The 27176-nt window shown below is 44.4% G+C and overlaps 1 protein-coding gene across 3 annotated transcripts in view; it reads right to left on the bottom strand.

Annotated features, from left to right (window-relative positions):
- The window catches only part of FERMT1 (FERM domain containing kindlin 1), a 35380-nt gene extending 8627 nt beyond the window's left edge, over positions 1-26753 (bottom strand). The window contains exons 1-14 of one of the 3 annotated variants that reach the window (XM_019500746.2): positions 26685-26753; positions 25462-25612; positions 24018-24190; positions 19700-19933; positions 17950-18096; positions 17059-17272; positions 14837-14939; positions 13512-13619; positions 12399-12530; positions 12192-12241; positions 7933-8057; positions 6998-7104; positions 5563-5784; positions 3724-3848 (exon numbers count right to left, since the gene is read on the bottom strand). In XM_019500746.2, coding sequence (XP_019356291.1) covers positions 3724-3848; positions 5563-5784; positions 6998-7104; positions 7933-8057; positions 12192-12241; positions 12399-12530; positions 13512-13619; positions 14837-14939; positions 17059-17272; positions 17950-18096; positions 19700-19933; positions 24018-24168 — 1718 coding nt within the window. In that variant the 5' untranslated portion in view covers positions 24169-24190; positions 25462-25612; positions 26685-26753. Of the gene's footprint in view, positions 1-3723; positions 3849-5562; positions 5785-6997; positions 7105-7932; positions 8058-12191; positions 12242-12398; positions 12531-13511; positions 13620-14836; positions 14940-17058; positions 17273-17949; positions 18097-19699; positions 19934-24017; positions 24191-25461; positions 25613-26641 lie in introns of all 3 variants that reach the window. The other 2 variants (XM_006264894.3, XM_059720235.1) reach the window with 2 other exon arrangements.
- Between the last annotated feature and the right edge of the window lie 423 nt (positions 26754-27176).

Here is a 27176-nt window from a genome sequence, read left to right as displayed (position 1 = left end):
GACAAAGCGGGGTGTGTTTCAAAGGTGAGGGAGATCACCCAGAGCACTGGGGAGATGGGTTGGACATGATGATCCACTGTGGTCCCTTCTGACTCTACAATCTATGAATCTATGAATCTTGCTCTGGATGGCCAGCCCTTCTCCTTAGTTGAGCGGTGAGGGTTCAGGCGACTCATGGTGCTCATTGCACCATCCTACCAAGTGCCTGCACGCACCACCTTTAGCAGGATGGTGGTGCTCTCCCTGCATGAGACATGCAGGGAGTACTTGAGGGAGTATCTGCGCAAGGCAGGACTGCAGGTAGACTTGCACTTCACCTCTGACACCTGGTGCAGCCAGGGTGGAGATCACGCCTACCTCTCCCTCACAGGGCACTGGTGTGACCAGTCAGGCTGTTGGTGGGCTCTCCTTCAAGCAAAGGTGATGGATGAGTCCCACAGGGCAAGGGAGATCGTGGTGGCCATGGACTGCGTAGTACAGGGGTGGGTCATTGGGCAGGGCGAGCTCACCCACGGGTTCATGGTCACCGACAATGGGGCCAATATGGTCAAGGCTGTTCGTGATGCCAACTTTGTTGGCATCTGCTGTGTGGCACATATGCTGCACCTCATAGTGAGGGACGCCTTGGAGAGGGACAGGGCTTCTGGTGATGGCATCATCACTACCACCCAGCTGATTCAAAATGCAGGAATGTGGTGGACTACTTCCACCGCAGCATCAAGGGGGGGGGGGGGGGGGGGGGGGGCAAGATGCTGTGGGAGAAACAGGCATAGCTGAGCATCCTGCAGCACAAAATTATGCAGGATGTGGAGACTCAGTGGAACTCCACATACCTGATGCTGGAAAGGCTGGTGGAGCAACAGAAGGCCATCCATGAGATGGCCTTGCTCAGGGAGTTTGGGATCAGCGGCCCCCTTAACACAGCTGAGTGGGATACCATCTTCCAGATCTTGGTGGTCCTCAAGCCCTTCCTTGAGGCCACCAAGACCCTCAGTGCTGGTGATGCCCTCCTTAGCTAGGTGATCCCTGTAGTGAGGGAACTTCAGAGACAAATGGAGAAGTTCCAGGGGATCGATGTTCCTGGCTGGGGCAAGCTGCTGTCACCAGATATGGAGGCTCTTGTGAGGCAGCTGAAGGAGGGCATCAGGAGATGGCTGGTCCAGTACAGTCTACACGCTGGCTGGTCCAGTACGGTCCACCCCCCTTTCCCTTCCCCACCCCCAGCCTTTCCCTCTCCCCCTGATGTCTCCATTTCCATTTTCACTGACTGGCTTTCTTGCTTGCACTGCATGCCAGCCTCTGGCTTTTTTACTATTCCTTCCATCCAGTAACAGCACAGACCAAGTGCAGGTGCTTCCTCAGCCTGACAAAGGATTTTTCAACCCAAAAGCTTGCTAAGATATATTTCTCTAACTATTCAGCTGGTCTACTGAAAGATACCAGATTGACCCAGAGGACCTTTTCTGCCAGTGCCATGTCCTTAGACCAACACCCCTAGCACCTATCCCTGGTCAGCTGACCAGAAGGACACAGGGCCCTGAGCACATCTAAGCCCCAGGGCTGGGGCTGGCAGGGAGAGTTCTCTGCCAGCTGCTGGAGAAGAAACTCCTGCAGGAAAAGAAAGAAAGGCTCTAGTCTGTGACAATTTGGCTGCCTGAGATGCTGCTGGTGCTACTGTGCTGCTTACTAAGTTATTTCCTGTTGTCATGTAAAGTAGTGGACCAGATAAGGCTGTAGGGGAGGAGGAGGCCTCATTGGGGACATTACTGTGTTGTGTAGAGGCCCCAGTGCTGGTGAGGGCACATCTTCACAAACACACACACACACACACACACACACACACACACACACAGTGTCACCCATGTCATGAGTTTTGCTTGTCAGCAGCTTGAGGTGCAGTTTCCCAGAAACCCCTGTACCTATCTCCTTGAAACTTAGCAGGCTTCATGCCCTCAGAAAGGGCTACTATCCCTGCATTTTTAATCCAAATCAGCCAAAGTCAGAGGTATTTCAGTGTTTCCCTATTATCGTCCATGGCCGAATCTCCGAATCTCTCCAAATCAGCGCTGAATCTTCCGAAGCTGATCTGGCTGAATTGATTTGGGACAGTGATCCGAATCTGAATTGAATCACTGTCTTTCAAATCAGCTGAATCTGAATTGAATACTTCCCTGTTTGCACAGGCCTAACAGCTATCTCTGTGCCCTGTACACATCAGGAGGGGTCCCAATGTGCACGGGGCAGGAGAGCCGCTGCTGCAGAGCTCTCCTGCTTCATGCACATGGGCTCTTATGCATGTGCAGGGAGCCAGCTCTGATGCACTAGAAATCCAGTACGTCTGAGCAGACTTGATTAATCAAGTCAACTAATCGAGCGTGGAAATTAACATGCTCCAGCAGACTCCAGCATCATGTGTATCGTCATCCCCATGCTGAAAAATGGTGGCAGGGTTCTTTGAACTAAGTTCGTTTGATGAACTTTAGTTCAAAGCCCCCCACCACCATTTTTCAGCACAGGAGACACTGATACATGTGATGCTCAGGTGCTTTTAATTAGTGTGGCTCGCTAATTAGAGCATCCCCCTACATCCCCTGGACCATGTGTAAAATGCCCATGGGGACAAGCCTTGTACCCAGCAGGGCTTCCCTGCAAAGCCCGGGGCTGGCTGTGACCTGTCCTGTTCTGAGTCAGGTCCCAGCCAACTCCAGGTTGGGCGGGGAACTCTCCTGGTGCAGGGAGCTCCTGGCCCCAACTCCCTGATTAGGGCAGGGGCTGGGACATTGCTCCCTGCCCCCAGGTAGCTGCCTGCTCCAAGCTTGAAGCCCAGCTGGGACAATGCCCCCCAGCCCAGGCAGCTCCTGGCCCCAACTCCGAGATCACAACCAGAGTTGGGAGATTGCTCCCTGCCCCCAGGAACTGCCCACTGCCAGGGCAGGCTCCAAGCTCAGCGCAGAGCCAGGGCTAGGAGCTGCCTGCTGCTAGGGCAGGGGGACATGGTCCTGGCCAGGCTCCGAGCTTAGAGCCCACCCTAGCAGCAGGTAGTTCCCGGGGGCAGGGAGCAATCTCCCAGCCCCAGCTGCGATTGAAGAACTGGGGCTGGGAGCTGCCTGCTGTTGGGGCAGGGGGACATTGTTCTGGCCAGGCTCCGAGCTTGGAGCCCGCCCCAGCAGATTGTTCTCCTGCTGCCTGGGCAGACCAGGAGCAAATTTGCTCCTGGTTGGCCATCTACATGTAGGCTACTACACAGTCACTATGGCAAGGTTAATTTGCTACCTGAATTTGCAGGTAGCAAATTAACCCTGCAGTTGACTAACTGATTGCACAGCAAGCATTTGTACGTGTAGATGGTGATGCTTTATCACACAGTCAGTCAGTCAACTGTGTGGTAAAGCATCTTGTGTACATGCACCCGCTGAGAAAGGAATGACTCTGTTACATGTTAGCGAATTGGTACGAATAAAGAATTTAAATTTAATCCTACTTGCACATTAACTTCTGCCAAAATGCAACCAGGTGTCCAAAGCCGAACCTGATGAAGTCCTGGTCCGTGACCTGAGCTCCACAGTGCTACCACTGGTCAAGCACTAATGTTCTACAAGCATTAAGAGGTGCTTGAAATAAATGGTAAGACCATGTTGTCTAAACAGGATTTCAAAGGAGTCTCTCTGAAAATCACTGACCATGAAAGCAGTGGGGCAGTGTGACATGATTTGCAATTCTTACCTTACAATATAGTAGGTTAAGCCAAACTCAGGGAGGGACTGCCATGCTTGAATAAAACGCAACTTGGCTTCCACCAGCGACATCTGTGCCACGTTTTGATGGGCTTCCAGAATGCGGGCAGCCAACTGAGAAATGCAGAGATAGAACGGTTTCAGCTGGTTGGGTGACTGCTATACTATGCAAACATTTTCCTTTCTTTTAATTAAACAGAATAGCATGAGCACCTGGGCCACATTCAAACACACAAGGGAAACTTACTGGGTCACCACCCTAAGCAAACAAGTTACAGGGATGGATTTTGAGCTGAGACTGAGTTCTGCTCAGTAAAGACTTAGGGAAGATGTACTGTAAGAATGGCTGCTTGATCGTCATGTTATGCTGCACTGGCCCTACCTCCAGCATAATGTAGAGAAACCTTAGGACTGCTTTAATTTCTGCTTGCTGCCTGCAACCACCTAGGGACATCCTACTGCTAGAGATGGCTAGGATGTAAAAATTCCCTGATCCCTCACCCTTCCCTTGGCTACATCTCCAGCATGGGAGCCCAGAAACAGTGTGGCATGGGAGCACCTGTAGTGGCTTTATTCTACCTTAGGCTTGGAGAAACAGCATGATTGCAAGTCTATTGGGTTTATGGCTGCTCTGCCCTGCTGGAGAGGCAGAGAGCAGCTGTATGGTATCAAGGAAGCCTTCAGTTCGTTGCTTATCAGCGAGGTGACAACAGATGGGGAAAACATTTAGTTTTCTGAGCTGCACATTCCCATGCTCTGATCCCAGCTATCCCAGGATGATAATCCTTTCTTGCTCAGACATGCTGTGCTGCCTCAGGCCAGCCATTCTTTGGCAGGATTCTTGCTAGTTCTCAGGCTTCTCTTTTTGCTGTTCATCACTGCTGTTTCTGTTGGTTCTGTTCCAATGTGCCCCCTAGTGCCAATGAAATACATGGCAATGCACAGGACTGCCAAGCTTAGAGACACTGATGAGCAACCCTGCTGGAATGTAAGACACCCTGCCTTGGAGCCAGCCAGAGCACAAGGTATTGGACTCTGACTGACTGCAGGGCCCAGCAGAGCAGTCCTGCAGCTGATCACGAGGGAGTGTATGAAATGCAAGCTCCCCCAGAGTGCCAGGCTTATGTACTGCTTGTTACACCTTCATGCACCCAACCAGCTGTAGGCACAATGCTCTGCCTAGTTACAAATAAATTGGGACTAACAAAGGTGCCCTATGCTAGGAGACAGCCTCATTGAGACGGTTCCTGATCTGGCTCCAGGGCTTCTTTGGGGAGGTGCATGAAGCCTACGCCAATGGACCCCCTGATTTTGTGGACCTGTAAGAAATTCCCTGAGATGGGGACTGAGTACAGGTAGCCCTGCCCTTCCAAGCTTCTGGTAGAAGGGGATAGATTTGAATTGTTGCTGGGGGTGGCTGAATCAAACTGATTTAATGCAGATCCAGTGAAACCTACCCAGGATTAAGCTGACTCAACTGGGGAAGGGGTTAGAGTACCAGGAGAAATTCACTCTCTTTTCCCCCGCTGGAGGAAAGAGTCCTTCTGCCTATGATAGAGGCAACATCTTCCCACCCCTAGTGTTCAGTGTGTTCTGGACCCCACAATGGGCCATGGCTGATGGCTCCGCAGGGAGCTTCCTTGGAGGAAGCAAGTACAAAACTTAAACCCCAGAGAGAACTGTGATGGTACAATTTTCTTGGGTGCGGCCAGCAGCCTCTTGAGATTTTCACCATGTCCATCTATGCCCGTTTAACTCAGGTCTCTACTCTGCAATCCATCATCTCCCTAGTCTCCAGAGTCAGCCTAAACACAATTACTTAAGATACCTGCTTAGATTTGTATTTTTTTGCATAGCGTGGTGAGACAAAACATTCTGGCTTCATCTCCATGCTTTCTGGATCAGAGACTGCTTGGGGAGACATAGTCCTATTCTTCATCTGGAGAAACGACAGGATGTTTTGGACCTCAAGCTGGTAGGAGCTGTCAGCCATTGTTTTGCCTTTTGAGGCTAAGATGCAAGCAGCCATCCACTTGGCATACTGATTCTCCTGCAATATACATCCGGTTGTTAGAAATAATTGGTCAAAGAATCTACACACATAATTCTTGCTCATAAGTAGTTTGCTGTGATCAGTCAAGCTAGCTCAGTCAATTTTGCCTGAGCGCCCATGTCACGTGTCACTATTATTCTTCTCTGATTGGGCAGGTATAGCTCATGGAATCAGCTTTCCAGAGCAATGACACGTGTGAGTTCAAAGACACTTCCCTTGAATATTCTCTGAAGATCCTTTGTAATCAGCTTTTTCTGTTTATGTTCTTATTTGATAGAACAGCCACAGAAAGGGAATCTATATGGGAAACAGATTTTTGGCAATGCTGAGCCTCTTCAGCACCCACTGACTTCAACAGCAACAGTGGCTGTTCAGCATATCTGAGTATACTGGGGAAATTAAAACATCAGAAGCAAATTCAGTGTTTTACTCAAGTGAATATATGTGAGAGTTTCTTTCTCTTCCAACTACAGCTACAAAAAGGAATGGAATTCAACATTTTGGAATCAGACCTAGTTGGAAATATTTCAGGAAAACTTTTTTTTGTTTAGAAAAATAAATTTTCACAAATAATTTTAATTTTGATCAATGTGTTTCTGTGACAAATTTGGAAACAATACATTTAAATAAAGATTTTGGCTTGATGACAGAAGAAAACTGCTCTGTTATCTTTTTTTTTTACTACACCCTCCTCTACTATTTTTTATTTTCAGCAAAGTGAAAAAAGATTTATTTTAAAAAAAGCAAGGGAAGTTAAAGTTAAAAAAATGGAAAATTTCAAATGTAATAAAACATTTTGTTTCTCCTGAAATTTTTCAGTGTTCAATTTTTCCCCCAGCAGCTCTCCTTGTAAATAAGTGAATAATCTCTGCTCCATTGTCACCCTGTGTCCCATTTTTAAAAGCAAATTTGTTTTGAAAATGGAACCTAAACTCCCAAGTCACTGATGTGCTTTGGGAAAATTAACCCATAATCCTCTTCCCAAAGCTCGGGGCATGTATTTATATGCTTCCAACTTAACTATGTGCCGCTGGTGAGTTTTGTCCACTTGTTGCATCTTGTATTACCTGTGGGCTGTATGCTCTCAGGGACATCTTTATTAGCCTATAACAGGTCCCAGCACAGCGGGGCCCTTATTCTCAATGGGGCTTCCTATGTGTTGCTGTAATAAAAATTCTGAATAAAGAATGTCCCTTGTCTTATTACTCACATTATCACATCTCAGATTTATTTCATTCATGCCGTCAGCAACCGGAATCATTAATTTAATTCCAAACTTTTTCCCTGCTACATTGACATCCGGGACAACTTCACATCCTAAAATCACAGAGGATCAAGAAGAGGCAAAGGATTGATTGATTTAGTTTTTATGCCACTGATATTAAGTATTTAATGTAATACCTGAAAGGGATGTTTGTCTTCTGAGATCATTGGCCAAAGGTTTTTTAAAACATCATACCTAAAGAAAGACTTCCCTTTCACTGCTAGGCTCCTAAATAACTACCCTGACTTGGTTCTAAGATGATGAGCATCCTTGCTCCTATGGAGAACACTGCCTGATATGGATCACAAGAAGCTGGGCAGTGAGGTATGTAAGACCTCTTTTTGCTTTTAAGCAAAAGCTATGCATTGTGTTACTCTGTTCTGTGGGATGAGGAACTTTCCCAAAGTGATCTCAGTGACTTAGGACCCAAAGACCCATATTCAAAAGTCTGATGATGGACTTACGCCCCTAAACCACTTAGTCACTTTTGAAATGTTACCCTTTTATCCTCTATGACCAGAATACTTTTCCAAGGACTGATGTACATCTTTGCATTAAACGTAGAGTAAAACTTTTTGGAAATATAAATATTTCAGATAGTGTCTCATCCTTTCCATTTGCTCGGTGGCAGACTTTGCAAGTCAGGTCCAGATGCATTAGGAATGCCTTCTGTCAGGCTAATATATTTGATCTTTTATGCTTGACTTCATCTTGTAGGTGAAGTCTGTATAATCAAGCACCTGGATTACTAACAGCTGTAGGACTGCATGCTACTGCATCTATCACCCTTTCAGAATTCTGGGTACTGTCAACTTCTGATTTATTCTTTCAGTTTATAAATAAAATAGAGTAAACAGGGTAAAGAAGAGAGAAATTCCCACCTTTTAGGTTGAGCCTCTCGATGGGTTCTCCCTGTCCCACTTCCTTGCTTTTAAAATAAGATATTGATGTGTCTTTAAAGACAAACCAATATTGCTTGACGGGTTTTAATGACAGCTTCTTGGGCCTGAAATTAAAGAGTAATTACATCAGTTTATTATGGTTTATACTGCAACCTCCAGATCACTGGGCTGCCCTCACAAACCTCATTATAGAACTGGAGCAGCTCTAGTGAGGTCACTCATTCATTAACCAGAGTAGAAATATACAGTTGAGTTGCTTCTGGTTTACACCCCTGTCAGTGAGAGGAAAACTGATCCAGAACCAGATCCAAATTACCCTGAAATGCAGGTGTGGTTATTTTCAGGATTTTAACTGCTGCCCTTCTCTATTTGCTACATTTTTAAAAAATGCCTATCTCTTCTAAAATGGCCTAATGTTTCTCCTACCTCCTGCCCCCACAATACATAAAATATTGCTAATATTAGTTCCTGTAGTTGAAAACCAGCACTAGGAGTTCTGAAGCCTTCTCTAGACTAGAACATTTTGTATCAGCTTAATTCAATTGCATTATACTTAGCTTGTAAGCTCTTTGGAGCAGCATGTGTTGTTTGAACATCAGTGGACAGAACAGAACCCAGCTACTTCACAAGGACTCTCCAGGGCTTTGTTAATGCAAGTAATACATAATAAAAATACTTAAAACTACCTAATTCAACTAGGGCAAACCCCTCATAAGCACACCTTTGAACTGGTTTAACTCTTGCTTTGCTCATTTCAGTTTATTTCAGTATTTTGCCAGTGCAAAATACTGGCATAATACTGCAAGCTATACTATTTTCAGAAATAATTCAATGTATTTAAGCACATCTTCACTGAGGTTACGGGTTGTGATGGTTTAACTAACTCATTAGGGTTTTCTCAGTACTATCCAAAATTGGACTCTCTCTTCCTCTCATTTAAATGGGTGCAAATCAGAACTGGCCCCACTAACATACTGCAATAAAGTAGTCTGATCTTCCTACACTCATACTCGATTTGCTTGAAGAGTATTATTTGATAAAAATGTAATGTACTTAAAATACTATTAGCTTCAGTACAGAAACCTTACATACCTAGCTATCAAAGACTGCATCAATATTTCAGAAATACTTAAGAAAACATTTCAAAAGTGTTTCTTAAGCCTCATAATGAGTATTACAGCTGACTGGAAAATGGGTATATTTTTCCTTCTGGAAAATGCATTTTAAATTTAAAAATATTTGATTTTTGGCAACTATAAATATTGGTTTTTTTTCAGTTTTTGATGGGAGAAATCAAACATATTTGAGGAAATAAGGTACTGCTTGCAACAGATGTTTAGCCCCAAAATCTAATTTTCTGTGAAAAAAGTGGTGACAAGATTTTCAACAACTGCTAATGATCATGCATTTAGGAAAAACATGTGCAGTAATTCTTGTGCCAAATGGAGTCAAGCTCTTATTATGCAATTAATCATTTTCCTGAGTTACTGGCATAGCAGATCCTGTGACTAAATGTTGTCCATTTGAATGCATTTCTTAGTGCAAATGTGAAACGTACCATATTCTCTTACAGTACTATGCACCTTCTCTCCCAAAATCAGACCCCCCAAATTGGGGTACAGGTATCAAACAGGGAAGCTGATTTTCTGCCCCAAATAGAAGTACCCTGATTTGATTCTTACTCCACAATGCAGCCACTGTTGCATTACTATTCAGGCAGCTGAAGGAGTTGAACTTAATGTTTCATTGTTCTTCACTCCACAGGTGTTAATGGTTGTGACGAGGGTAGATGCTATAAGGCTTGGGTCCTCAGTGTGACAACATCCCTCCCACTTCTGTTAATGGGCTAAGGAGGTATGATAATTACTTCCTTTGCCCCTCCCTGATGTTGTATTCTTGTCTGCCACGTCTTTGATATTTCTGGTTAGTATTAGCGGGAGGTTCTTGCAAAGGAAAAAGGGGAAAAAATCACCTTGGACCATGTGGCTGGATGGATTTCTGAGGCTCCTCCTTCCCCTTCACTTCTACCTTGCCACACCTCAGTTATTAAATCAAAGAAAGAAAACACAACAACTTCTGAGGTGACTTCTTCCCTGGGCAGGGCTGTACAAACCCCGGTCCCTCTGGACTTAAAGGGCCTGGGTCACAGCCCAGCTGCTGGCTTCAGTTGGGACAATTTGACAAGTCCACTTGTAGATAGGAAAAAGAAAAAAAACCCAACTTTGAGTCAAGGTGAGTACACCAAAGAAAAAAAACTTGAATACTGTCCCTCCAGGCTTCCACAAGCAGTCCTCGATGAGTAATCCTGCTTTCTGGGATGGCTAAACTCTCCATCTCCTCCTCATTCTCCTCTCCCTCATTTACTTTGAGAGAGAGGCTTCTGCCTAACCATATCCCATCATTCCAGACTTCTACAGTGATACTTCCTCTGGCAGAGGTCCTCCAATCTCCTTTGCTTTCTCCCCAGCAGTGTGATCCTGTTTGGCTGTCGGCAGGTCAGCATCGGCAAGGAAGCTCCCTAGCATCTCTGGCTTCCAAGCGCTGGATTCTCCCCTGGGCTGCCCTTCCCTAGGGCTGGAAATACTTGGCACGGCGCATCCTGGGCCAATCCAGAACATACACTCAACTCCAGAAATGTGGCGGGCTGCTGTGCGCGCTGGTGGCAACCCGCTGGTCTCCTGCAGTAAGGGTGAATTCTCCCTCTTTTTCTTCCCTATCTTGGCAGATCATCTTATCTTTTTAGTGGTCTTGATGTTCCACTCATTAAGCTAACCTTTTTTAGGTCAGTTTTGCTGTCTCCTGTTTCATAGGTTTTAGAGACTCTTTAGTTCTTTTCAGAATTGTAGGTCCACCCATGAAGGCCAGTTTTTTGGAATAGACCAGGTTTTAGCTTTAGTTAATCAGGAAAAGGAAGGTGAGTCAGCTGGAGATTACGTTCTGTCCCTGCTCTATACAGCCATACTTCTGGAAAAATATTTTATTCTTCATTCTGCTTTTCAAAATCAAGCTTCATATTATATTCCAGTGTGTGTTGTATGCAAGAAAATACGGCATTCAGATTTGCAGACCATAGCGTTTAGCAGTGTCCTGAAGCAAGTACCAATAAAAAAAATGCTACTATCCTTTAAAGGAGTATTTTGCATTTATCCGATTTTCTTATAGTCCTTGAAAGATCTTTAGTTTATTGTGTGATTTGAGGCATGTATGTCAACATCGTTAATGGTTAAATATGACCCAAGTCCTTTGCTAGAGAAAATGAAACAATCCACAATAAAAACCAAGGAACTGACTTAAAAGGCTTGTGTTCTCTTTCATCCTAACACACCTTGATAGTGTCATAAACGTTGAATTAACTTCTTTATTAGGAGTGAGTTGGCAACATGTAAGTGCAGATATGATGGCTATATGCTGTATGTTTATCTGAATGATTTAGAGACCGACGTGATTTCAAAAGAATGAAACTGATAATTCACTGCACAATAGAAAGCTTTGTTGCTCTAAAAACTGCAGTTCTTTTGAAATTAAAGACATTACAATCTCACAGTGCTGTAAGCAAGTTAAAATGGCATTAATTTATAATGTGATGAAGGAATAGTATTTTCTACAGCCTAATTATGGAGGTTAGATGTTTATGGATCTGATTCACCATATTATTCCAGGTTCAAATTGTTATAAATGCACATGAGGTCAATAAATTAGACCCCATTTTTGGATTATATATAAGAACAGGACAGAAAATGGTAGGCATTTTCTGCAAAGAGTCAGAAAGAAATGCAAGATTTTTCAGAGATTTTTTTTTTTTTTTTAGAAATGTTCCATTTTGGGTACAGGGGATTAGCAACAAAACCCAGAAATGTTACTGGTTTTTCACAGACAAAAATCTGTACAGTTTGAATTAGAACAAATGTAGGGAAACTTGCATTAAGAAAAAATGGTAAAGTTTTGTCAACAAAAAGTTTTGAAGAAAAAATGTCCACTAGTTGAATTACCTATAATTAGTCAGCTCTTCAACAGACCTAAATCTGGATAGTTTTCTTGACACTAACTATGATGAGTATATCTGCTGAAGACTGGCTTAAACACAGTAAGAAAAAGAAACATTAGTGGGGAATTACTTAATTCCTCCCATAATCTTCTCCAATCAGGACAGGCATTATTTGGACCAAGTTATAAATGTTTCAAATTAGAAGAATCTACATTTGGGTTTTGTTCTATCATTAATTTTTTTTTTTACCTACCTAAATAATCTGAGATGATCTGCAAGTTTTGGAATATCAGTAATGTCCTCCTAGGAATAATCAAGAATAATTTTAGTACAAAATATTTTCCAAATATCTGTTGCATTCATTGAGGCCTGCTTTCTTACCAAAGCTATGAGGACCTAAGCTAAAGTGTTTGGTTCAGTGGCTTCAGTGAAAGCAGGCTTAGCACACAGAATTACATACCAACATGCTGTTTGTTTTTCCACCTTCCAATGTTACTTCCAGATTGGAAAGTGCAGCTTCCACTTCATCTACTTCTGAGTCGTGTGTGAAGTCTTGTGCCTCTGATGATAAGGATAGCTTGCTTACATGGTACTGTAATACAATACAAAGAGCTGGACTTGAAAAGGGCTAGTCCATTTCAAACACAATCTAAATATTAGCTTGGGATGTGCAATCAAAGAATATGAAAACAGTATGACTCATTTTTCTAGGGCTTGGTCTATGTTGGAGGGGGTCCTGCAATGAGGAGATTGAGATGGAATTTTTATTGACTGTATGGAATTTCTAATGTAGTTATCACTAAAATGTTTGCTTGGTGTCTGGTGCATAAGTCTACCAGCCTACATGCTGTCAGAATGGCTTAGCTGCTAAGAGTCTTACCCTTGCTATATTCTCTGTCCATATAAAGTAAAAACCAGATCTAAATTCAACAGCCAGATGCTGTGGCAGGTTAATATGGCAAATTTTGAAATCTGTGGCAGCTTCATTCATATTTAAAAGGAAGGGTGGTCTTATTTGCATTGCAGTAGCCACTTCCATGAATCTGCCCTGTGACTACCACAGTATCCTTCCTATAGTTAATTTTCATATTAAACTCAAATGTATTTCATGCTGGCCCTACATTTTTGGTATTTTGCAGATTGTTGTACTGTCAGCATATAAGCGCTTTGGTAAACTTGTCATGGGGATAACAGCTGTGACATAAAGCAACACTTGTATAACAACTCCCTCCAAAACCAACAGTTATTAAAGTTTCATTCTGTATTGCAGCTAACTGATCAAATGCCTTCTGCAAATGAAAGCACAGAGTTCTGACTTAATGCAGTTATAGCTGCTTTAGCAAATATTAATAAAGGGTGAGAAAAGGCAGATGTCAGTGATGTACACTGCTTTAATCTGAGTGTCAAATGCTTTACAGAACCTAGGCTTCTATCACAAAGCAAACGTAAGCACAAGAGCAAAGGACAACTAGAGCAGAACTGTTAGGCCTCACTCTTTCTATCACATTCCTGTCCTAGCTTGCATCTGCTCCTCTTGAGAAAACTGGTTTTGCAACTCAGATCAAGTACATGCCTGCAGTGCAGCAAAGATCAACAATTCTTCCTCTGTGCAGTCAATTTCTTCTAATAGGATGGCCCACCGGGCTTGTTCATAGAGTTGGTTTATTCGTACAGCATCATACTGCATCAGAAAGAGATATAGTGTAACCTTAGTTCATGAAAGACTCCTCAAAAATATGAGATGATAAATGAAATGTTGATCACTTTGAAGTCCATGGCAAAACACTCAATGACTTAAGTGGGATCAGACTTTAACCCACATTTTAATTTGAGTAGAAGGCATGCTGCTGTTTGTCAAAGTTCACAACTGGCAAAGCAGGGCCAGAACTTCAGGTTCTGTGAATCAGGTAAGCTACAATTCACAATAGAGCTTTGCCATTTTGCACCAAATTCACTTCTGCAACAAACAAACAAACAACCCAAAAAGCATCCCCCAGAAAGCAAAAGACCCCTTGACTTACTAAAATCTCTACGCAGCTATCAAAAAAAAATGCAAACGACCATGGGAGAAATTTAAAAGAGCATGCATGTGACTTAGGAACCTCTATCAGAAGTCACTTAGGCCCAGACCCTCAAAACCAAATAGGCACCTGGCTCCAGCTCATTTCCATAATGGTTTGAATGCCTGGGCACCCATATTGATTGGAGCCTTGGGAGCCAGGGTCTCCTTGGAAGTCAGTTTTGGAAATGGAACTTAGTCTCCTAAGCCACTTAAGTGTTTTTGTAGACTTTACGCCAATATTTCTTGATGACCCAGTTGAACAAAATACAGGAAATAGAGAAGCTCTGAGCCCAGCTGGAGCTAAGCAGCCTGGCATGACACCCACTCAGAGCACTACCCCTGCTCTAACCGGGCTTTCTCTCCTTAACCAGCTGTTGCTGAGGGGATGGAGCCTTCTGAATTGAGTAGAAGGTGGTTGGGGAGCAGATATCAGCTGTGAAGGTTTATCATGCGGCACAGAAAACAAGAACCCAGAAGAAGGTAGGGCTTCTGACCATGAACCTAATAGAACTATAGGAGGATGTGGGAAAAATAAGACACTGCTCTTTGCCTATTTGACCTCCAAAGTGACACTGAGTGAGGCCAACAGGCGTCTTTTCATTTACTACATTAGAGTGGGATTGGTCATTCCTCCAGGAAAGACTGAGTTGTCCTGCCACGTTTTGAGGACACAGTCTTAGCTGAACAATCTGGGAGAAACAGGAATTGCTTGATACTAGCACTGTAAGTGGCCCTTAACTGGGATTCCTAACTAAAACCCAAAATATTTGTGCTGCAGCTTTGACAGCAGGCAAACAAAACCAAGCAACAGAATGACAGGCTTAACAGCCTCTTACTTTTGGATTCAAATCAAAGAAAGTGTAGTATTTAAAGCGTAAGAAAAGCTGATCATCTTCCTGGATGCCTTGTTCCATCAGTGACCGGGATGAATCTAGCCAGCTGGAGGAGGGAAAAAAACCCACATGAATTCAACTGGGCAGAGAGAACAACTGCACACACAAAGTGACAAATTAGGTAATGGCATCAAGAATTGGCAGCTTTGGCTTCTACAAGTACAGGCAAAACTCATAGAGCTCACGAAGTGTGCATTTTTGAATGCTTGTCTATTTATTAAAGTGTTTTTAATGTAGAAACACAGTTACCAGAGAGGCTCAGACCAGCAGTCCATGGAGCTTCAGATCCTCCTTCTGCCAAAGGCCTGAGTCAGCTGCTACAGAAGAAGATAGCATAAACCCTGCAGCAGGTACCTCTGAAATGACTCTTCCCTCCCCCCCACAAGGAAAGTTTCCTCCTGACCCCCCTGTACTTAGGAGGTCTTTAACCCTTCCAAAAATCATGCTTATTTTAGCTTTTACTGTATTTTATAACTTTGGCTATTGTTGCCTTACACAAAAATATCTAAATCCCCTACTGAACCCCAGAATGTTCAGACATCTCTACACCTGTGCAACACTCAAAATTTAGAAAAACAAAACCATTACTTTCTAGTAAAGAAAAACCTTACTACCTTTTGTTTCTTCTCATGCTGTATGGACAGCATCACTCTCTTGTGCACAACACATAGACACACTTCTATATTGTACTTCAACTTATTAGCAAAAAGCCCATTTTGGGTTCCCTTGCTAAACTGGTTCTTGTGTAGACTACTTAAAGAGTATAGTCAGGAACATTGTCAATATACACTAGGTCAGCTATTTGGACTACAGATCCGAATAGGGTCTTTATACTAAGAACTCTTATATCATCTTATCAAGCATTGGCATCAACATCAAAGCCTTGGGAATAGCTTTTCATAGATTTCATAGACTTTAGGGCTGAAAGGGACCTCGCGAGATCATCAGGTTTTGCTGGTGCTAAAGAGCCAGAAAAGGGAGAGCATTGTAGTGATCTTTGTAGATCTGACTGATGAGAATCTGCCAGCTGTGGCCTTCATCCTATGCCTGTAGAATTCCACTGTTTAGTCCAGATACTGATTTGCACTGAAGAACAAGAGTGGTGGAATGGCTTATTGTGTTACAATGCTAGGGAAGAGCAAGCAAGCTCTGGCATGCTTGTGCCTGTTCTAGGTTCAGGGCTGAGGTCTAGGTGTGTACATATAGCATCACAACCTATGCCTTATCCAGAGAGGATGCATCTACTATAACCCTGCCCACTTATATGACTGCTGATACTGGGAACCAAACCAGGGATCTTCAGAGCTCCAACTATGAGCGACTACCACTTAAGAACAAGATCTAGGTTCTCAAGCTGACAGCTGTGAATACTTACAGCCTCCTCTGTGGATGACAACAGAGTGTGCTATGCATCCTGTTCTGTGTCTGATTCACAGAAGATAGACTGGTTTGTGGCAGCTCATTTTGTGCTAATACATCAACTAGCACCATGCATACAGTTATCAGTTGTTCCACTGTAATGGGCTGTATGAACACTTACCCCATAGTAACTGAAAGCTGCCACCATGATGAGTAACCCTTCGCTCAGTGAGGACTCAAGCTACTGCAGTTTAGCCTCCACTTACCATAGACAGTTATTAGCCTGAGGATATTGACTGGGGTGTGCCAGTACTCCTGCTGGTGCTAAAATCCAGAGGTCCCTGTCTTGCCCTTTTGTCTTGCCAGGTCTTGCCCTTTTGCTCAGACTCAGACTGATCACCATGTTTTGGCTCAAAAAGGAATTTTACCCCGTGGTCAGATTGGTACAGACTGTGGGGATTTTTGTCTTCCTTTGATTCTGTACATTGTTTGTCCATATTCTCAGTGTGAAGAGGTATTGTTCATAGACACAGGGCCAAATTCTCCTTTTAGTTTCACCAACATGATGCTATTTGCTTCAGTGATTTTCTATGGGTCTAACCAAGAAATGCAGTCCCATTCCTTTTACAATTACACTGGAAGTCACTTTATACAAAATCACGATCACAAAAACATCACAGAAGGCAAAAAAGGACATGAGACAAATTAAAAGCCTAATTTTCAAACGCTGTGTCTCTTGTCTTAAACAGCTGGATTACTGCTACCCTTATTCAGCCAGCTCAGATACCCAAGAGATGCAGCCTTACCCTGCACTGAGTTTGGCTTTGTCAGCTAAGGTCCGTGGCTGGTACATTTCAGCCAGCACTTCTGGAGGACAATTGGGAGGGCTGAAGGCAAGGATTCTGCAGTTCTGCTCAGTCAGGGGGCTGTCACTGAACCATGTAATTGTAGCAGAAGCTGGTGTTCCATTGACAGGGTCATAAATGGGAGTCATGGTTTTACTGTATAAGCCAGGACTTGCTGCAAGATAAAACAGTAATGTGTTATTCCAATGGGAGCTGGTAGTGACCACTAGTTAAGCTACCAACCACTGTCCGTTATAAAAGATTCTCAAATGTTGCTTTAGGCTCCCACACCTCCACTGTTTGCAGCTGGCCTTTAATATCAGGCAGCAGACAAGCAGTGCTTTTTCTTTTTTCCCTGGAATTCCATTGAGATTTGTCTGGAATATAAAGGGTTATTAAAAATCACCCTTTTCCTTCTCTTCCTTGAATTCTGCCCAAATCACTGAGCATTCCAAGGTTGCACGTATATCCCCAAAATGCAGCAGAAGATACTGTTTGAAGATCATGATCTCAGTCAAGTACCTTTTTGCATGGGAATTACACATGGCAATAGGGGAAGAGAATTAAAAAAAAAAAACAATGCAGGAAAGTGTGGTTTCATATTCACAAACTCAGTTGGGGGGTGGAGATGAGACCTGTTATTACTTTCAGTTCATTTCTAATATTGGCTAGATTTTAAGTCAACAGTACCTCCATATTCCTCTAATCCTTGTTAAACCTCCATGTCTCTTTCCATTTTAGCTGCACAACATAAAGAATAGTTTTCCCTGCCTTAGTCTTACAATCTTTGTGAGCCTTGCAGTCTTTCTTTTTTTTAAATCAGGTGACTAAAATTATCTGGGCTTTTGTTACCTGGAGATCCTGAACTCACTGGAGAGTTGGTCAAGTTTAAAATATCTTCTATGACTGGTTCCTTATTGTTTTTGTCCTTTTTCTTTTTCTTTTTCAAAGTGTCTTCTGATTGCTTCAATAAGGAGAGTTCTTCTGACCGTCTAATATCTACAAGAAGAGTTTAGAAATTAAGACAACAAAATCAGGTATTAAAAAAACAAAATCAGGTATTAAATCAGGTAGTAAAAATCAGGTATAGTAAAGGCCACATGGCAACCTCACTTGGGACATATGCCTGAATCCCACCTCACAGCTCTACAAAAGCACCCACAGACCAACTGTAAATCCAAGTGACAGCTAGAGTTGCCAAAGCCTTTGTGCTCTGGAGGTGGAGTTTTCTAGGATTTAGTCCTCTTTCTGTACTTAACTTCATTTCAACATATCAAGGAACAGATTCTTTTCTCATTAACACCCATGCAACCACCTTTGACTACACTGACTTAAACAGAGTGGCTTGCATCTTTAGAATTGAGAACAGAACTAACCCCCACTATATCTGAAGCGCAGCCATTTTATTTCCCTATTAAAAACTATTCTTTTTGATGTTCAGGCCCCATCTAGACTATATCAGCAATATTATATCGAGCACATATGCAGTTGTATAGCTTGTACTTTGCTTGCTATAATACAAGAATATCCTTCATAAACTAAGAAACATCATATCATTTGATTCATTCATGCAACCATTTTTGAAGCTGGATTAATACAGGAACCCTGTAAATATTTTTGTAGGTAGGAATACTGAATACAGCCAAAGGCTGGTTGAACAGTTATGGTGCCAGTTCATTACAGTTGCTAAATGTAATAAAGACACATTACCTTTTTTACAATCCAATGCTAAAAGACTGAATTAAAAACTAAACTGTAGTTAATATGGTTTGCAGTGACTTTATGAAGTTGAGTGTGTTAATGGGTTAATTTCTGGAAGATCTACATTAAAACAGGGATTATGTATACTCTCAAATGAGAGGATTTTGGAGAATGCCACAGCCTCAGTTTTAATCTTGTTGGACACATCCACCAGAGATCTGGCATATTTAAAAAATACTGCTAATCGCTGTTTGGAAAAGAACTGTCATTGGAAAACAAGGGATGTCATGACTCAGTGGTATAGCATACTGATAGGATTGAGCGGGGAAGCAGGTTGTATACCCTAGTTTAAAGAGTGTTATACATTTCTCAAGCACTAAAGGCTTGTCTACACAAAGAAGCTGGTATGCTGTGAAGCACGTGTTCCTTGTTTAGACAAAACTGACTCGCAAGAAGAAGTGAAAATAATGGGCCATATTGTTTTCTGTCTCATTTAGGCCACTGGTGTCACCGTACTATAAAACCGGTATGAAAGGAAAACAAGGCTAAATCTGTTCAAGGCATTTGTTCAGCTCTACATGGACAGAGAACTCCAGAAAGCCATCCTCGAGTGTCACGGACCAGCACCCATGTGTGCCACAGGAGACATTTCTGATTTAATTCGGATCAAAGATTTATAAGGGCTGAGAACAACTAGGTAAGTGACTTGGGGTGGGTACAGAAGATAAAGACCTAGGCTCAGTTAAAAAAGGAATGTACTTGCAATTGGGGATTCCATCCAATATCTTTGAGCTAAACAGGATTTTTGCATGAGCAGAGACTCATTAAAGCAAGGCACCTAACAAATAAGACTGCTGAAGTGCTGAAATTCCAATACAGCAGGAGATACAGTTTCACTTACTGAGGGTCTTGCAGATGTCACTGACAGCCTTGAACACCACAGAAGAGAAGCTTGCTTTTAGCCTCACAGTCTTCATGTTTGGCAAGCGAAGGCGCAGCATTTTGTGCTGGTTAGTAAACAGCAGCTTAGCATCTGCCTGCACCCCGTACTTATCCAGAGTCCAATGGGTTTTCAGAAGCCAACATTTTTTTTGCTCCCACCAGAGAGCATAGTCTGACCAATCCTGTGATAAATCTAAGGTGAACATAAAATTGAAGTCATTCAACCTGCATGATCATGAATATACTGGAAGGTTGATCATCTCAAGATACTTGTTTTAAAAAATGGGTCTGCCAACTAGGAGTAATTAATGTTACTAATATTTTGCAGTTGCGGAACAGTGAGGAATGATGACTGAGATTATGGCCCTATTGTGCAAGCCCTAGTAAGAGATGGTCCTTGTCTCAAAGAATTATCTTTAAATTCACTGGGTGTGTCTACATGTGCATTTTAATGTGCAGTAGCCCACTTTAATGAGTGTTAAAGCGTCAATAAAAAAATGCTATTTATTCAATGTGCATTAAAATAGGGTAATGTGCATTTTCCTAGTACAGTAAAAGCCCTGTTTTCCAACATGAGTGGGGAATTGGGGGGGGGGGGGGGTGTTGATAATCTTAAAGTGCCAGTTACGTGAGGCACAGGGGTTTCTGGCTGGACACAGAGTGAGGGAGGTGGTGGTGGCTGCACACAGAGCAGCAGCAGTGCAGAGTGGTGGCAGAGGCCACCACATGCAAGCCCCCCCCCGCCAGTCCCCTTTCATGGCCGGATGGCCGGAAATTCCGGTTAATAGAAATGCTGGTTAGAAAAATGCCGGATAACAGGGCTTTTACTGTACCTCATAATGGAGGGTGTTTTTGCCCCAAAGGATGAAAAAGTGGTCCCACAATTAATGGGAAAGAATCACCGCATGGCTCAGCTCGCTACTGTGCTACAAATCAGAGACAAGTTCCAAAGTCCTAGCAAAACACACAAGTGACTCCAGCATCAGTGAGGACACACACATTCAGACACAGCTTTGCATGGCAGCTGCTCACACCTAAGCCAGGCTAACCAAGACATGGAGGCCTAATTTTGATCCATCTGGTTAACTGCTGTGAAGGCAATACCAAAATAACTAAGACAAAAGATCGGAGAAAGACATTATTATTAGCCTGTAATAGGTTGTAGAAACCTCATAGTTCCATAGTTTCTAGGGTCAGAAGGGACTGGAACAGATCATCAAGTCCGAACCCCTGCCCTGGGCAGGAACCAGTGCTGGGATCATAATACCCCAGCCAGATATCTATCCAACCTCCTCTTGAAGACCGCCAAGATAGGGGAGAGCACCACCTCCCTTGGGAGCCCAATCCAGAGGCTGGCAGCCCTAACCGTAAAGTAATGCCTCCTGATATCAAGACTGAACCTGCTCTCTATCAATTTGTGGCTGTTATTCCTTGTTATCCCAGGTGGTGCCCGGGGGAACAGAGCATCACCTGTTTTCTGCTGGTCCCCCCGGTGAGTTTATAGATGACCACCAGATCCCCTCTCAGTCTTCTCTTGTGAAGGCTGAATAGAGTCAGGCCCTTTAGTCTATCTTAGTAGGGCCTGGTTTACTGCCCCCTGACCATGCGAGTGTCCCTCCTCTGGAGCCTCTCAAGGTTAGCCACATCCCTCTTGAAGTGCAGTGCCCAGAACTGGATGCAGTACTCCAACTGTGGCCTGACCAATGCCACATAGAGGGGAAGGATCACCTCCCTGGACCTGCTCTTGATGCATCTGTAGATGCATGACAAGGTGCGGTTAGCCTTACTGACTGCTTCCTCATAATGGTGGCTCATGTCCATCCTGGAGTCAACAATGACTCCAAGATCCCTTTCCACCACTGTGTTGAGAAGGGTGTTCCCCAGCCTACAGGTGTGTTGCTGGTTCCTTCTCCCTAGATGCAGTACCCTGCACTTGTCTGCGTTGAATTCCATCCTATTCTCATCCCCCCACCTCCTGAGTCAGGAAAGAGTTAATGACTGCTGGAGGCCTAATCAGCTCCCTTCCCCTGCCCCAAACACCTGAGTCTTCTAGGGAGGTGCTAAAAAGGGAGAGGCCAGCCTAGTTAGCCTCTGCTTGGGAGACTGAATAGATCTTTTGGTATGCACTGTGACAGTGAGCAGACTGGCTGGGGTCAGGTACTGAGGACTAGCCCCTCTCAGAGCCTCCCTGGGGAAAGGTAGGCCTGGCAAAGGGTAACTGGCCTCATGTAGCTGCTAGTGACTCACTTAGTTTTGCTGGAGTCCTGGTGCAATGGAAGAGTTTTGTGTGTTTGTAGAGCTTTTCTCCTCCTTTTTTTGTACTTTGCGGAGTGTAAGGGAAGGAGTTTGCTGCTGCTTGTTCACCTTGGACTTTGAGCCCTCCTGAAAAGGGAGGGATGAAGTGAGGGCTGTCCTGTGAGTTGGCTTGAGGTTTAAGGCACATTTGCCTACAAGGAAGATCAGCTGAAACTCCCAGGAGGAAAACAGGCCAGAGCACTACTGAACTGTGCTATGCTGTTAGGGAGTGTGAAGAAAGTAGGAAGGCTTTGTCCATGCATTCCTATTTTCCATGCAGCAATTAAGTGACCTCCAAGGCCAAGGATGTGGGTTTAGAAGATGTGAGGTCTATGTAACCTTAGGCAAGCTGGTAAAATGAAGGATGATGATGCTTTTCTTCCATCCGCCATCTGTCTTGTCTATTTCCTAAAAGTCCTTAGCACTTGTGCATAGACCTCTTCAATGTCTGCCTTGAGCATAGCAGCATGGCAGCTTGTCTGGTAAGCCTTGTTTATGGCCTTGGGGGACAAAGGCAACTACAATGTCTTCCCCACCAGACTTCTGCCCTATGACGTAAGTCATTAGGTACCTCTTTTGTACTCACTTCTGGAATCTTATCACCAATCCTCTTCAAACTTAGTTTAAAGCCCTCCTTGCTTCTAATGGCCAAACCTTTCTACATGGCAACTGTAGAAGCAGAAATAGTCAAAGATCAAGTAGCAGTGCCTTGATAAAACCTCATGTGTGTAAAATGTTCTACTTTAGTTACTTCAAATCTGAGGTGTGTAGTGCAATGATTAGAAGTGCAAAGCCAAATGCATTCAGGTTTGAAAAGCATGGCACAGGCAGGGCCTGGTAGTGATCAATAACAAGACCTCTAGATCTGATGATGTATGGTCTGTAAAGCCTTACATTCTGGGAAAGAATAATCCATGGGTTGTTTAGGAATAGGATTCATAAGTCTCATGTGACCCTAGAATAAGGGAAATAGGGCACTCTGTGCAGATCACTGACTTTGGGGTATGCACAATCTTCTTTTTGTGCCCCAAGGGGCTTGGTTGTATTAAGATCTTGGTTTGTGGCTAGTCTGGCCACCCTGGAATAATTCTTGTGGTGATTGGTGAAAGGAACTACTGTATCTGAAATGCAGGGACAACATTGTCTTCTTATGCCATTTACTCTAAACTCTGCTACCCTCTTGGTCTACATGGAACTCCTTTTTGCAAGATCAATGTTGCAGGGATTATTTTAGTAGGCTGCTTGGCTCACCAGCTAAGGCAGCAGACCGGGACTTGGGTTCTAGTGTTTGTAGTAACATTGACTAGCTGTGTGTGTATGAAATTACAATACTTCTGTTTAACTTTCTGTTGGTCTTATCAATGGAGTGTGTAAAGTCTCTCTGTCCTCTAGATCTCCCTCCCACTGCATGTATACAGTGTCTAGCACAGAGGGTTCTGATGATAAGGACCCCAAGTGCTAATACACAGAACAACAAACCCTTCCAAAAGACTCCCCGTGACAAGTTTCTTCCCCTACATCAGCATTAAGTTAAATTCCAACTATTCCCACTTATCCTTTGAATTGCCCATCACTAATTGTCTGTTTTCTCATGTTACCCTATACAAAGTCTCTTGGAAAGCCAGAAATCATTAGTCTGCGCCTACCCAGCTGCCATGTTCTAGATTTTCAGGCCATCTAGAAAAGAAAGCAACAAGGGAGGCACTGACTAACTTCAGGCTTTCCAATTAGCCTGTCCCCACTCATGGACCAAGATCTCGCCATGCTAGGTGCAGTACAAATGGAAAGCTTTTTAAAAGGTAGCTCCTAACCCAAAGAACTTTGAACCAAAGGGAAAATTCAAGTACCAACTCGGAACTGCAGCATATCATTTAGAAATGAGGAAATGAGAAAGATAACAGAGCATTGTACTTCTGGGGAAAGGTGGAGTTGCACATAGAAATATGATAATAGCATGCAAGATTTTAAAAATCCTCACTTACTCATTTGTTCTACTAATTTGAGCATCACTCCACCAATATGAAGATCTCCTGAGACCTGAAGCGTAAATTCTCTTTGCTCTTCTTCATACTGGTGATCAATTAAGATGCTGAGCTCCCAAGAGCTGGCCCCATATTCATTTGAAGAAATCATTGTGATATTATCTACTTAATTTCTGCCGGGGAAAAAAAAAAAGAAGAGTTTTGAACATATATTCATTTCCCACCCACCACATATAACTCATGCAAAAATGTAGTATTAAGGTTGTGATACTGTTGTTTTTGAGATCTTGGCAATCTCTGAAACAGTTGTAGAGTTTGTTTTGGTTTTTTCCTTCTCCACCTTCATTACCTGCTCTGCTCTGACAACAGGGGAGAGCTCTTACCATCTTTGAATCATCTTACCAGGACAGCAAGTTTCTTTCATCCCAGGAGAGCACACCAAGGGGTCACTTGACCAATGGCTAAGGGAAAAGTAGCCCGATGATTCAAAATGGATCCCTGGGGTTGTGGTGGGGGAGGGAGGAGGAAACAGGATTATTGCTCTTTTCATTCCACCACATGGGGATGACTTCAAGATTTCCTTCCCCTCCAAACACCAGATGCAAATGAACTTGCTGAAGCTGGACAAATCCCCTCCTTGCCCTAGCCTCCATGGCTATTGCAACTTGTCATCAGCCACTATTGGGAGCCTAGCCTTGGCCCCTCGGGGTGTAAACATGCTCTCTGTTTTTCAATTCAAATTATAGTAAGACTTTAAAAGTACAACCTACAGCTGTATCTTTGTGAACAGAAACTTGTATTTGGAATCCTCCCTAGTTTTGACAGGGCTCCCTGTTGGCCTATGGTAAGATGCTCCTCAATAAACAGCTGGGGGTTGTTACAGGATGGACACAGCACCTATCTTTAACCTATACTGAACTTACAAACCTAAACTTTAGGGCATTAAGGGTTAACAAACTGATCTGGGGCCCAGTTTTGCTTCTTCCATTGGCAAAGAGTTCAGGGATAGGAGCAACACTTACGTAAAATCAGTTTTAGGCTAGTGAATAACCACATGGGTATAAAGGAAGAAGAATAATAGAAATCAGAGTTGGAAGGGACTTCAGGAGGTCATGTAGTCCCAGGGTTCGAATTACACTTTGACTCTTGGGGGTGGGAGGGTCTGCAAAAAAAATTGGGGTGCCCATCACGATGCCCTAATTAAAAATCAGAGACCCCCCCCCCCCCGTTATAATTTTCAGATCTTGCAGGGAGGCTTTCATCTCTTATGGGGGGAGGGAGAGGGGGGAAGGCTCACCCCCAGCTCCCTTCTAATTTGAACCCTGTCTAGTCCAACCCCCTGCTCATAGCAGGACCACCCCCAACTATATCATTCCAGCCAAGGCTTTGTTGAGGTGGGCTTTAAAAACCTCAAAGGAGTACAAATCATTTGAGCTGTACTTACTAGAAGTATGCCTAAAGTCCAGGCTGTTCCGAGTACCACAACTTAAACCTGCAGACGCTCTTGGAGAAGATGATGCTCTGAGGATACAGGTATCTCTGCTCTGTGATGTCCTTTTGCAGCAGCTGATGGCATGAACTTGAGTTTCTGAAAGCTTATATATTTAAAAAAAGTCTCATTTAGCTAGTCTATAAAGGTGTATCTCGATGCAGGGGGGATAAAGTGGCACCACTTGTAGCACCTTCTTGATTCCTGCTCCACCCAAAGTCCTAAAACCAACTGCCTGGCAGTGGCAGAAGTGCTGCTAGTCTGGTAGTGCTGAGGGAGTTGCTCAGCTTCATGGCTCATCTTCATCTACCTCATCCCTTCTTAATTCTTCTTCCACAGGGGTTAACACCCCTCTCTTCTTATTCATGGCCTTGATGAGGGTCCACCAATCCAGCTAGCCTGTCTTCTGCAATTCTGCCCTCTGATGGCTGCTTCTGGTAACAGAGCTCCTATTTCACAGCCCTGCAGACTGTCTTTCTTTTCTTTTTAAACTCATCCCAATGAAGCTATATTTGTTGGTGCTTCAATCTTAAACCCGGTAACACAGCCCTGGGCCCCTAGCATGTTAGTAAAGTGCCTAGTTCCTTTTTTTTTTTTTTAAGTGGAGAAAAACGGGTGTTGTGTTAGGGGATGAAGCACCTCACCCTCTGCACCCTGCTTTCTCGAATCCTAGGTCCACTCGTGCATCTCCCCTTAGCTTCTGACTGACTTCAGGCTCACCTGGCCAGCTCCCTCTGCCAAGCCCCAAGCTGTTTGCCTGCCCCTGGAGCTGCTGAAGGCAACACCCGTGGTGCTGTGGGGCAGGCCAGGGCGCACCTTGCAGGGAAATGCCAGACGCGGCTCCAGCAGGACTGGGGAGTCAGGGAAGAGCTTTCTGAACCTTGCAGGGCTGCCATCTGGCCACCTCACACTCCTCCTTCCCCCTGCTCTGGTCTCTCCCAGAGGCAAAGCCATGCAGGAAACTGGCTGAGGGCCAAACGGAGAGCGAGGCAGAGGAGCTGCACTGGTTCTTCCCCGCCACAAGCCTATGACCATGGGGGTCCCAAAGGCTCCCCCGCCCCGGCTGCCAGCCCAGCCGCCGCAGGCAGGGGCGAGTAGAGCCCGCTGTCCCGTGGGCAAGCCCCGCCGCACTCACGTCCCGCCGTGCCGCTCCCGGGCTGCGCGCGCCCCGCACCTACCGCCAGCGATCGCCGCCGCCGCTTCAGCAGCAGCCGAGTCCCCCACGCCCCGCCCCGCCCCGCCCGCCCGCCTGTCTGGCAGCAGGCGCGGACAGGTAAGGGCAAGCCGGCCGGGGCGCGCAGACACAACAGCAGTGGGGCCTGCCCTGCCCGCACCCGGCCGTAGCACGGCGGCGTTTGGTTGTTTTACAGGGCTTCAAGCTACGTCTAGCGTAGAGCTAGGGCCAGACCGGCATCGCCTCTGCCTTCGAGCTACGTGCACTAGCTACACACAGCCATCGAGCTTGAAGCTCTGTCTAGGGCTACATGAAGGAGGGAGAGCGCGTGCCCAGGCGTGCGTGTATATGTGTAAAATAAACCCCTCTCTAATGTGTCTGTAAATGTAGTGTGTGTGCGTGCGTGCGCGCGCATGTATAGCTTGAAGCCCAAGTGTGTGTGTGTGTGTGTGTGTAGACCTTGAAGCCCCGGGGGAGGGGGGCGTGCATGTAGAAC

Source organism: Alligator mississippiensis, chromosome 1, assembly GCF_030867095.1.
Source record: "Alligator mississippiensis isolate rAllMis1 chromosome 1, rAllMis1, whole genome shotgun sequence".
Classification (NCBI taxonomy): Eukaryota; Metazoa; Chordata; order Crocodylia; family Alligatoridae; genus Alligator; species Alligator mississippiensis.
This window is presented reverse-complemented; position numbering and strand designations above follow the sequence as displayed.